Raw genomic sequence first — 11,570 nt, forward strand, 5'->3', positions numbered from 1 at the left:
TCAACTCTGCTTTTGTTACAAGGGGTTGCTTCTTCTGGACCCTTTTTTGAGACTGAAGACTTCAAAGACTTACAGTTTGACAATCCTGTGAAACACCCTATGCTGCCCATCACAAACTCGGCACTATAATATTAACATTTTATGTCCCTCATGTCATGTCCCTATACCACCCTTTTACTTAAAAGGTTATAAATGACTACAACAAGCTGTTTCTTTACTTCAGTTTACACTGTTCTGTACAATCTGTTCTCTATGGAGAATTTAGGGCAATTTATGACATACCATTTAAAGGGCTGTGCTTTTCTTAAATAACTGCTGCAAATTAAATGCATCTAAAGATTGAATATTAAAAATGGTAAACTTTTACAGGCTAAAAGATTCCTAAAAATCAGCAAAGGATTCTATTACCGCTTACAGTATAAGTTCTACCTATATCCAGAAGTTTGCATTTCAGTATCATAAATGCTATTTCCATTTGGTACTGAGAAAACACGTTACTAAAGTTGCCAAAATTGTTACAATTACTTCACAAGTCTTTACCCTACCTATATAAACAACTTCCAGGGGGAAAAGTGAAAATGGAAAAAACAGCTGGCAAGAAGAGGGACTCAGATACAGAAAATTATCTATTACAATTAGTTAAACAAAAAGTTAAGAGTTTAAAAGATCAACGTACCCAAGACAACGTGTCACTTAAAATATTAACCCAACTTACAATAACATTGCAAAGGGAAGTCTGAGAATAAAATAGCTACTGAACCCTCTTTAAATGTGCAATCTGCTTCTTGGATTTATGCCATGGAAAACTATGTTAGAAACAAAAGACTCTTTACTGAGGTTGTATGTGGAACCAGACTACTATTAAACAAATGCAAATCTCAAATCTTTGCCTTTTTAGTTGAACTGGGTCATTTTAAAGATTGTAGAATAAAAATATTATTATTCTATATAAAAATGCCTGCAACTCAAGGTAAAAATGAAGCCAAGAATTTGTTGTTTAAATTGCAACAATATACTACACTTACTCAAATTCAAGATGAGGTCTCCCCACCTCAATCACCGGGGGGGGGGTGCGGGGGAGGGCGAAGCCTCATCCTGGATCCAAGTACCAGCCTGGGGCAGGCAGTGGTTCAGCTCTGGCTTTGGCTCCAAATTCAGCGCAGATGCTGGAGCTGAGCCACCAGCTGTGTGGGCCAGGGTGGAACGCATGGCAGGGAAGGATGGTTGGGGTGGGGCAGGGGGAAAGCACATAGGGAAAACCCATGGTGTGCAACTTGGGTGGAGCACAGGCAAAACCACACAGCTTGCCCTCCCCCACCCACCACCTGCCCTCACCCAGACACTTGCCCCCCTACCTTCCTCCCTCAGCTGCGTACCTGCAGGTTTGGTTCTACCTCCAGCCCCAATCCAGTCATGGCTGGAGTTGCCATCCAGACAGTAAGCAGCAGGGAGGAGGGGAAAAGGAGGAGAGGAGGCAGGCACTGGGCAGGGTTGGGAGAAAGCGGAAGAAGAAAAGGAGGGAAGTGACAAGGGCAGCAGGCAGACAGAAACAGGTGGGGGGGGGGGAAAGCAAACAGCAAATGGCAGCTAGGGATGAGGGAGCAAAAGAAGGATGTGGGGGTCTAGCCCCACTGCTTTGGGGAGATAAATTCAAGACGCCCCTCCAAATAGAGAGGGGCTTAGTCCGTCTGTCTGTCTGTCCCATATATATATATATGGGTCTGACCCATATATATATAGGCTTAGTCCGTCTGTCTGTCTGTCCATAACTCTTGGGGGGCGTGGATCCAGCCAGTGCTACATCAAGAATGATGGGCAGGGCATGGCTCCAGCAGAGCTGGGGGAGAAGGGGGGGGGGTCAGGGGGGCATGCATGACCAGATGCGGAGCAGCAGCATGGGGTAGTGGGTGATGGGGGCGGCTGCGTGCAAGCTCCCCTCCCCTTCTTGACGGACAATTCACTAGTATCTATATATTAGTGGTGTTTCATTTAAAATGACAGGAAAATGTGGATTTGGGGATACTTTTTTTCCCTCTAACAAAAAAACAAAAAACAAAAACCAACCCAAATAATTTTTAAGTCAGAGAAAACCAGGATCCCTGGTTAACGCTGGCTATCAAAGCCACATCAACAGTTTAGGATCTGCTTAAACGTTGTTCTCAACAGAAAGTTGCTGAGAACTTCCACCTCACTTACGGTTATTATCCCTATTTATGGTATCAGATAGTTAGGAAGCTAAGAACAAGATGCTTCTGAAAATTTCACTCCTCATCTTACTGCTTCCACAGAAAAAATTAGGTATTACTTCATGGCAGTGCCCAATAACTTCAATTGAGAGCAGTGCACTGTAGTACACACACACACACACACACACACACACACACACACACACACAGTCTTCTCAATTGTCATACACACAATTTGACTGTTCCTTTTGCCACTGTGTTATCCAAAACTAGTTTGCGCTTAACTAGACAGATGTAAAATATCTCTGTCCCATTTACATTCACATTTCCACTTCTGGAACTTCAGTTGAGTTTCTAATATGAACAGTACCCCTACTGGACATGAAAGTTTTTTCAAACTCAGACTAGATTCCCTATTTTCCATTCCTGGCTCCACAAAAAACAAGATTTATCCTTCTATTTTCTTTCCATTAGCATCTTCAGTATCAAGCAGCATAGAAGTCTGACCTACCAAAAGCTCTCAAAAACAGACACAGAAGACAGTTTTGATACTATAGTATCAGTTCCACTGACATTATTACACATAGGCTCTACAAGTGCTTAAGTATCAAGATAAGAGTTTTGGAAGTGCTAGCAATGATGTGCATACATCTGCATAAAAAAAATGAATGAAGCTGAATGCTATACTACAGTAGGTATATTATGTATTATTAAGTTAATAAGAATTAAACGCATTTCTGGTTGTGTTTCAAAATCCTAGAACATCATACTTGGCTTCTCAAAAATTAACAATAAACATTAGCACAGGGGAAACAGAAATAGCTAGAGGCTTTAAAACATTTACCTGGAGAATACGCTGTACTTGGATTATTTATCAGATCTGTAGGAAAAGGTTTCCCCAGCATTGCAAATCAATATATTCTAATAACTGATACTTTCTAGGAGTACTACCACCACACTGTTTCCTACAAAAGGGGCTGGCAACATTTTTGGCCAGAATGCCAAACACATCCCAACCTCAACCCATACCGCAACTTGGCATGCCAGGGGCAGACAGCAGAGGAATTGCAAGGGACCCAGTCCTCGCTGCTGGCAGCAGGTGTACACGCACCTCTGGACAGATGGTGAGGGAGAAACCAGGGTTATACTGCAGCAAGGAAGCTGCATACAGCTGCACCAATGTCCAGAGCCCTAACCCAGTTTTGTGGCCAGAAGCAGCTACATGCACCTTGGGGCACATGGCAGGGAAGGGGTCAGGGCAGCACAACCCCAGCCCATCCCACACTGTCTGCCAAGAGGCATATGTGCACCGGCCACCAGCAACAAGCTAGATGGGAGCTCTGCAGACCTTGGTGCAGCAGCTTGCAGCCTCCTGGCCACCTGCCACAGCCAGTCAGGGCTCTAGATAGGCCCCTGCCATACACAGTGCTCACAGCAAGCAGCAGAGAGGCCACAAACAGCTACACCAAAGTCTACGGAGCTCCAGCTTGGCTTGTTGCTCGTGGTGGATGCTGCCCTGGCCCCTTCCCTGCTATGCACCAAGGCATGCGTGCAGCCATCCCCAGCCATGGAGCTGGGCTGGGCCTCCAGGCCCTGGTGCACTGGTTGCAGCCTCCCAGCTGCCTGCTACAGCCAGCCCGGGCTCTGGGCAGCTGCTGCCTGCCATGGAGCTCGGGCTGTTCACAGCAGGGCTTGCAGCCTCCCTGCCATTTGCTGAAAGCAGCCCTGGCTCCGTGGCCGGAGGCAGCTGCCCAAAGCCCAGGCTGGCTGTGGTGTGCTGAGTCAAATGACCTCACATGCCATGCTCTGGCATGTATGCTGGGGGTTGGCAACCCCATCCTACACCTTTCCATACCCCTTATGAAATGTAAATATAGTTGTAAATATATTCATTTAACTTCTTCTAATTAGATTGGTTAAATGATTAACCAATAATGCAGCAGCTGGGGGACAGCTGCTGCTGAGAATCACTCCAAAGCCCTTTGACTGTGGGGAGAGGGGGGAAGAGGCAGGCCCAGACAGATAGCACAACCCATGTGAAACCCTGTGCTGGGAGGCAGGGATCACCTGTGAACCAACAGCCACCCACTTAATTGGCAAGTCATTAGCAGGGATCCTGGTTTTCTCCAATTTAAAAAAAGCCCTAAAGGAACCCCAAATCCACATTTTCCCATGATTTATATGAAACACCACTATATATTTTTTAAACTGAAAATTGGGGATTTTTTTAAAACAGAAAACTGGATGGTCATTAAGCTGCTTGCTGTTTTCCTTTTAGGCTATGGGTACTAGTTCCCTCCTCTCTCCCTGTTCCCTCCTCCTTGCTCCTCCCTCCCTCTTGCCTTCTCTGCCGATTCCTGCTAGGGCATCACACATCTTTCCTTCCCTCCCTTCCCTGTCAGACTGCGCCCACACAGAATTAAAAGATAAATCAGTAAGCTAACTAGTTATCACTGCACTTATCAGTTAAACGTTAATCATTTAACCTTTCACGTTTCCTACTCCACATTTAGCTCAACAAAATTACTGCAATAAAATTAGGGATATGAATGCTGATAGCACACTGCAAGTTCACTTATGTTTCAAGTAAAACCAACTGGTATCTATTGAAAAGTCCACAAAAATGTGTTTTCAGAAGGCAGGCCTATATGTAATGAACTGAATAAGTAATAATAGTAACTTATTTGTGGGCCTATCCCATCGCATTATTAATGCAAGTGCTTGCTCAAAGACAATTCATTTAAAAAGAAGAATGTTGTAACAAAACTAAGCAAAAAGATGCATTTTAGAAATGTGGAATGGAGACAGAAACTAAAACAAACAAAAACTTATTTTCTACCAAATGGTAACCCACTATTATTAAGGTCTTAAAGTACCACACAAACTAAATCGCAGGATGCTCTGAGGTGGAGCATTATTCCCATTTTGCAGATTAACCAAATTGAGTATTAACCACATTTCTGTAGATAAACACAGAAGGGGCCTATAATAGACCTTAAAATGGAACCTGAATGGGAGAAAAGGTAAGTGGTCTTGTGTATCGTTTCAGACTGAGCTGCCTTTATGACTATTTTGTAATCTGATATGGTCACTAAACAAAACCAACCATTTTTTATGCATTTCATGGTCTTCTACCTTTAAATCTGTTTCAACTTTTTTTTCTTCTAACTTAATACACAAAATTTTCTGTTTGTAGTTTATCTAAGTGCAATTTGCATTATTTTCTTGCGTCACTTCTACTGTTATTTCTTCAGTAACATTAATCTGTTAATCTGAGCTGGTCATTGTGGCACAGCAGGAGGCATGATTGCATGGATCACACAGATGCCATCACACCTTTACCTGAAAATGTTGAGGGGCCCTAAAACTGACCCAAATTTTGGCCAGTTTTGCTGAGGGGCAAAGCACCGTACACAGCAGCAATGAAGAATGGCATACTTTCTCACTGGACTACAGAGTAAGAAGTTTATAAGCAGTGTGCAAAGAGAGCCCTCCTCCATTTTTCACAATCCATATTTTAAGGATATACATATATTTACAGTCACAAGAGTTCATCCCTCACTTTTCCCATAAAAAAGGTAGCTTAGATTCTGTAGCACTCGCCTAGGAAAATCTCTCTTACCAGGAACAATTACAGTTGGATTATTTTTCAGGCTCTAGGCCCTAACTGGAAAAGTTTAAAAACTCATTACATTTTCTAGATTAAGGCTTTTCTCAAAGAGCAATTTTTTAAGTGATTTTTTTAGAATGGCAATTGCACAGGAAGATTTCCAACCAGAGAGATGAGCACTAGTCAGCATACTAAACAAAGAATAAAGGCTATAAAAAAATCATTAGGCATAGTGGCTTTGTTCATAAAATTTTATGTTGCAATCAATCATGTAAAACTTTAATTACTGTTAATGAGCACTATGTGCTGCACAGAAAGAGAAATAGGCCCCTTTTCATTCTACGATAGGGGCATAAAAATACTTACTCTCTAGTTCTTCTTTCTCAAAGTTTGTGTTGACAGTAGAGCTGGTTTTGCCCATATCCACAACAGCTTCTTCATCATGACCCTAAGAAACACAAAATATCAGAATTGTTTAAAATATAAGAAATAATTAAAACCCATTAGAACATAGCTGTTTCCAATAATATACATTACAGCACAGATTACATTATACACACATTATTTCAGGACAGCCAATCTTTTTTTTTTTTTTTTCCCTCTCCAGAAGCTGCTTTACAACCATTTTCTGATACAGAAATGAAATAGGATCCTCCGCGTATGAGCTGGACTGTGAAAAAGTTGAGGTGTTTGCAAAAACAGCCTTCCATTTTCAGACAAGAAAAATTAAAATATTTCCTACTCAACAGAAAATATTCTACAATCGACAGGAAGCATCAGTGATTCAAACTAGGTGAATTATACATCAGTGAAAACCCAAAATTCACCTAAATACAAAAAAAAAAGTTTATTTTTGCTTTAAGTCTACTGAAACAATTTTACCTAGGCATTTCATACATGGGCATTTTACAACACATACATTTCTCCAGTGAAATCAAAACTAGACACCAGCTATCCTGAAAGGAGAACAAAGTGAATGCAGCTAACTTCAGATCCCCATTTTAGTTAACAACCACATATTTAAATAAGGAAGGTTAGAAGGTCACAGATAACTTGTAGGCCATGGACTCTTTAAACAGATTTGCTGCATCTTGTTTATAATTGACAGGTAGCTTTACTGAAAGAAACCTGAGTAAAATTTATCTTTATAAAACTAAAACTAAACTTCAGATTTCCCAAATTCTGTTTTACGAGGCTCTAAATCATGAATTCTATGGAAGTTGTATTTAAAAAAAATAAACCAAACAAACAAAAAAACAGGTTATGGATCTGTAAAGACTGGGAACCACTGCTCTAGACCATTGGTTCTCAACCAGGGTGCTGACATGAGGAGGTGCCACCGTGTGAGGAGAGAAGCATGGGCTGAGGCTCATACCCATCTGCTGCTGCTACACCTCCACTACCGAGCAGGAGGTAAGCACTGTAATACAAATTAATTTTTGTTTTGAAATGGGGTGCTATTCAATTCACAAAAAAAAAAAAAAAAACAAGTTAAAGAGGAGTCTCCAATCAAACAAAGGGTGCCTCGAACCAATACAGGTTGAGAACCACTGCTCCAAATTGCGCCTTATCAAGAAATAAACTGTTAAAATACAGGGATGCAAGACCTTTAGCCAAGTAGCAGTTTGCATTCAGTGATAGAAGTCTATTAAAAAGATCATGGGTGCTGATTAATGGAAAATTCTAGGAATTAAGATTCAACTTGAAGACAAGTAAATATCTGAAGCTCCACAGATTTAGAGAGACTTCCTTTGAGGGCTTCTCTAACACAAAGTGAGGAGTAGTTAAGAACTAAAAGTCTCTGCAATTCATGTTTGTAACACATGATGCCAGATCAAGGCTTTTTATACACTAATAAATTTACCCTGAATTTCCCAAAACTGTGTGATTATCTTGTGAACAGTGGCTTAGAGGCACAACTGTAGATAGTTTCTTGACCTTACCATCTTATCCTTGGCTTTGGAACTCCCTCCCTGGCCTCCACCCAGAGCCCACACCTGGACCTCTTTCTGAAGGGTATGAGACCTTCCTATTTGGGCCGGTGTTTAAGCATACAAAATGAGATTGAGGTACTGTTTAAATTAGGATCTCTGCTTTATATAGATATTTTAATTTGGGTTGGGTATTTGACCAAAGTTCAATCAATTGGCTGACTGGTGAAATATAAAAAAAATGCCAATAGGTACAAATAATACACAGAACAAAGCACTAATTTTCCATTAAGAAATGTGTCAAAAAACAAATTTTAAAAAGTAGTTCTGTCAAGAAAACTACCAAAAAGGAGTATAGTTCTTTTTTGTAAAATTGCTATAATCTTTGACTGGTGGAAAAATATATGCAGTCCATTGACTGGTCAATTGACTGGCTTGCCAGCCTTAATTCTAGTTCCCTTAGGCTATAGACAGACATTACAGAAACCAGTTTAACCCTGTGACAGAACAGATGTCCAATGCACATAAACTGGTTTGAAACTGGTTTGAGAGAAACCTGGCTGAATGTACCATCAGGTTTAACTGATTTGTGTCAAACCGGTTTAATGCAATGTCTGTCCCAGACCCCTTGCTGGTTTAAATTAAATCAGACTCCCCCCGACATCCTCTTTGGCTGGGCAGAGCTCTCTCCTCCACAGCAGAACTGGCCCCTCCCCTCTGCGTCCTGGCTGCAGTTCAGCAGAGACTTGTAGGCACAGCAGCATCTGCCTGGCTTCCTCCTCCTCTCCCCCTCCCCTCACAATGCCCTGCTAAGCGGGGATCCCCTGTCCCCTCCACCTTACATGGACACCTCAGCATTAGTTAGAACACCACATGCTGGCTACAGTCTTGGACCGTGCTGTGGCAGACAGCAGTGTCGGCTTATCAACAGCTCAGCTGGCAATGTCCTTCTGTTCCTTTTTTTAAGAAGAATTTGAACTAATGAGAGGCTGTTTGTTTTCTGATGGGGTGATAAATGCTGATAACAGAGCTGGTAAGTGCTCTGTTATCAAGAAGCAGGGACCCCCTCCCTAATCCTGCCGGGCCTGGCCACACCCCCCTCAGATCAGCAGTGTGGAAGGGAAGGGAAGGCTGCTCTAGCACTCCCCAGGCTTCTAGCCCGAGCCACTGAAGGCAAGTGCCTTCATGTCTGTGTACTTACGAAGTGATTTAGCCTAGCCAGGTTAGACTAACCTGCAAAAAATTGAATCAATTCAGGCTCAGGCTTTTTGAATGTCTGTCCCTAGCCTTAAAATCGTTGTTCTTTTGCTGTACTCCTGTTTTTGTTTTGTTCTTTTCCTGTGCTCCCGTTTCCATAATAATAAAAGTTATTCTGTCATTTTAAGCCACCCTGAGCCTTTGTTGGAAGGGCAGCACACGAATGAAATAAAACAAACCAATCTTGTCCTCCAGACCTGTTACAAGTGTCAGAACCCAGTAGTTGAGTGCCTATGTCACAGTGGAAGGTTTCATTGATTTGATGCCTATAACGCAGTGGAATTTCTCGCCACGGTGGAATTTTCCGCTACAGCAGAAAACCCCGGTGCAGTAAAAAGTTCCCGCCAACTTTATGCAAACATGCACACCACCATTGGCCGGTTCTAAATTATTCATATTTGGTGACTCGCGATTGGCTTGTTAGTCATATAAAAGTTAAAGCAGTTTCCACCCAAGTCAGAGAACTCTGCGCACATCTCGGAGTGAACTTGGCAGACTGATCACCCACCAACGACTCCCCGTCGCCGACCGTCCCGACGTACCCCCGTGCCCTGCAGGCCCGATAAGCCGTTCATGTCATTTTGTCTTACTCGGAGAGCTCACGTTTGCAACTGTAACCTAAGTCAATTCTTCTTCCTGCGCTGTGTACACCAACGGCGTAAGTAAATAATCTCTTTGTTCAACCAATACGCTTCAGTGCCTAATTCCGCTCCATCGGTCAAAAGTACCCGCCTGCCGTTTCAGGGCTACTGGCCACAGCCCGGCCTACCACTCGACCGCCACAACAAGCAGAGTTAAACAGCACCAAACAAGTGATTTATGCTCAGATCTCCACTACTAATAAATATGCAATGGTAATGTAACAGCATGATGCCTGAAAAAAAAATAGTGGCTGCCAGAGAAATACATATCTACAGAACATGCATCTTCTTTATACCCTCATTTAAAGACAGAACACCTGGCTTAAACAGAATAAAAGCTCCACCTTCTCATTCAATCCTCCCAGAAGAGACTGAATTCTTCTTATGTTTACCTAACAGGTTAATCCAAGATCAAATTTGTGGTGAACTTCAAAACCATGATGTGACGGTTGCACATCCTCAGATGGTCAATACTTCTTGTAACAAACAACTTGGATTCCGCACCCTGTATGTTTGACTTCTTATTTGGATGAGCTGGTCTTCCACCACCACGTTTAATACCCCACAACAGCAGGTTTCTCTTAAACTGCGTTTTTTACATTCAACATATGAAAACATTCTTGAACCTGGTGAAATGCAAGCCATATTTTTTGGTAGTTACAAGCCACTTAAGCCTCCATATCTTCCCCCTCCACCCTCTTTTTCCTCTATACTTTGGGGATTTGGCTTCAGCAAATGATGAACAGACTGACAGAGAAAGGAACATTCATTTAAAAAAAAAGTCTCGACTTTCTAGAGGTGTGTTATAGGAAACTCATATAAACTCTAGGTAAAACAGAGGGATTTAAGAATATGCATGGAGAACTGTACTAGTAAAGAGGAATAGAGTAAAAAGTCAAATTTTTACTTTAAAGACTTCTTACATAAATACACAACCAATGTGGTAGCTGGTTTAGAAAGAAAGCAGCCAATTTGAGACACCTTAATTACAGTTTTTGAGTTGGCGCCATTTCCCAACCCTGAAACTTATACTGATTCTTTAGGAGTTTAGAACTAATTATTTCAAATTACCCAGATCAAATTTCAAATTTCCCATGTTAAATTGCTGTTTATCTTCATCAAAAGTTCTTTCTTGTAAGAATCCAGATGATCACTGCAAGTTTCTATAGCTGCATACAAACTACAAAACTTATAGCTTTAATTAAATTTGACCTTCCAGTTAACATGTTAATATGTAAACCTATAAGCTATACCAAGTTCTTTTAGAAAGTTGTGAAAACAAATAGATGCATTTTTTATAGTACCATATTTACCTAAATCCAAGACCACCCTGAATTTAGGATGACCCCTCCAATAATCAGACTCTAGAAAAGGAAAGATTTATAAAAAAGTTATAATTTTCCATGCCTAGAATCTAATTATTGGATGATCGTCTTAAATTCATTCCCCCTACTACCTCAGTGGGGAAAGCAGTAACAAGGGGGTAGGGGAAGAAGTGGGGGAGAGGAGCAGGCAACAGGGAGAAGTCAAATAGTTGGCTTCCTGCCCCACCCCGCACTACCACTTGCTCTTTGCACTGCCTGCCCTCCAGGCCTAACCTCCGGCACCTGTCCCATCTCCCCCCTCCCTGCAGCCTCTGCTCCGCCACCTGTACTCCTACAGCAGGGGTGGGCAAAATATGGACCAGGGGCCGGATCCGGCCTGCTAGACCATTCTAACTGGCCCATGGGGCCCCTAAAAAAGTTTAGAAAATTAATATTTATCTGCCCTTGGTTCCTATCAAAGATGACAGGAGCCAGAGGCAGTAGGACCCAGTGGAAGCCCTGGCAGGCTCCTGCAACAGCGGGGCCCGCCCAGTCCTGGCCCCCCAGCCAGAAGCCCCTGCATAACCTGGGACCATGTGGCTCTTTGTGGCTGCACCAACACAGAAAACTCAGATAAGAAG

The 11,570-nt window shown here is 42.3% G+C and overlaps 1 protein-coding gene across 8 annotated transcripts in view; it reads right to left on the bottom strand.

The window, feature by feature from the left end:
* Positions 1 to 11,570, bottom strand: part of SLC4A7 (solute carrier family 4 member 7) — a 106,545-nt gene that overhangs the window by 79,851 nt on the left and 15,124 nt on the right. For all 8 annotated transcript variants that reach the window (XR_003093715.1, XM_025202368.1, XM_014519262.2 and 5 more), the window contains exon 2: positions 6,163 to 6,244. Coding sequence is in view for 7 of the 8 variants with exons in the window: in XM_025202368.1 (XP_025058153.1) it covers positions 6,163 to 6,244 (82 nt within the window). In the remaining variant the exon portion in view is untranslated. The remainder of the gene's footprint in view (positions 1 to 6,162; positions 6,245 to 11,570) is intronic.

This window comes from Alligator sinensis, unplaced genomic scaffold, assembly GCF_000455745.1.
Source record: "Alligator sinensis unplaced genomic scaffold, ASM45574v1 scaffold181_1, whole genome shotgun sequence".
NCBI lineage: Eukaryota > Metazoa > Chordata > Crocodylia > Alligatoridae > Alligator > Alligator sinensis.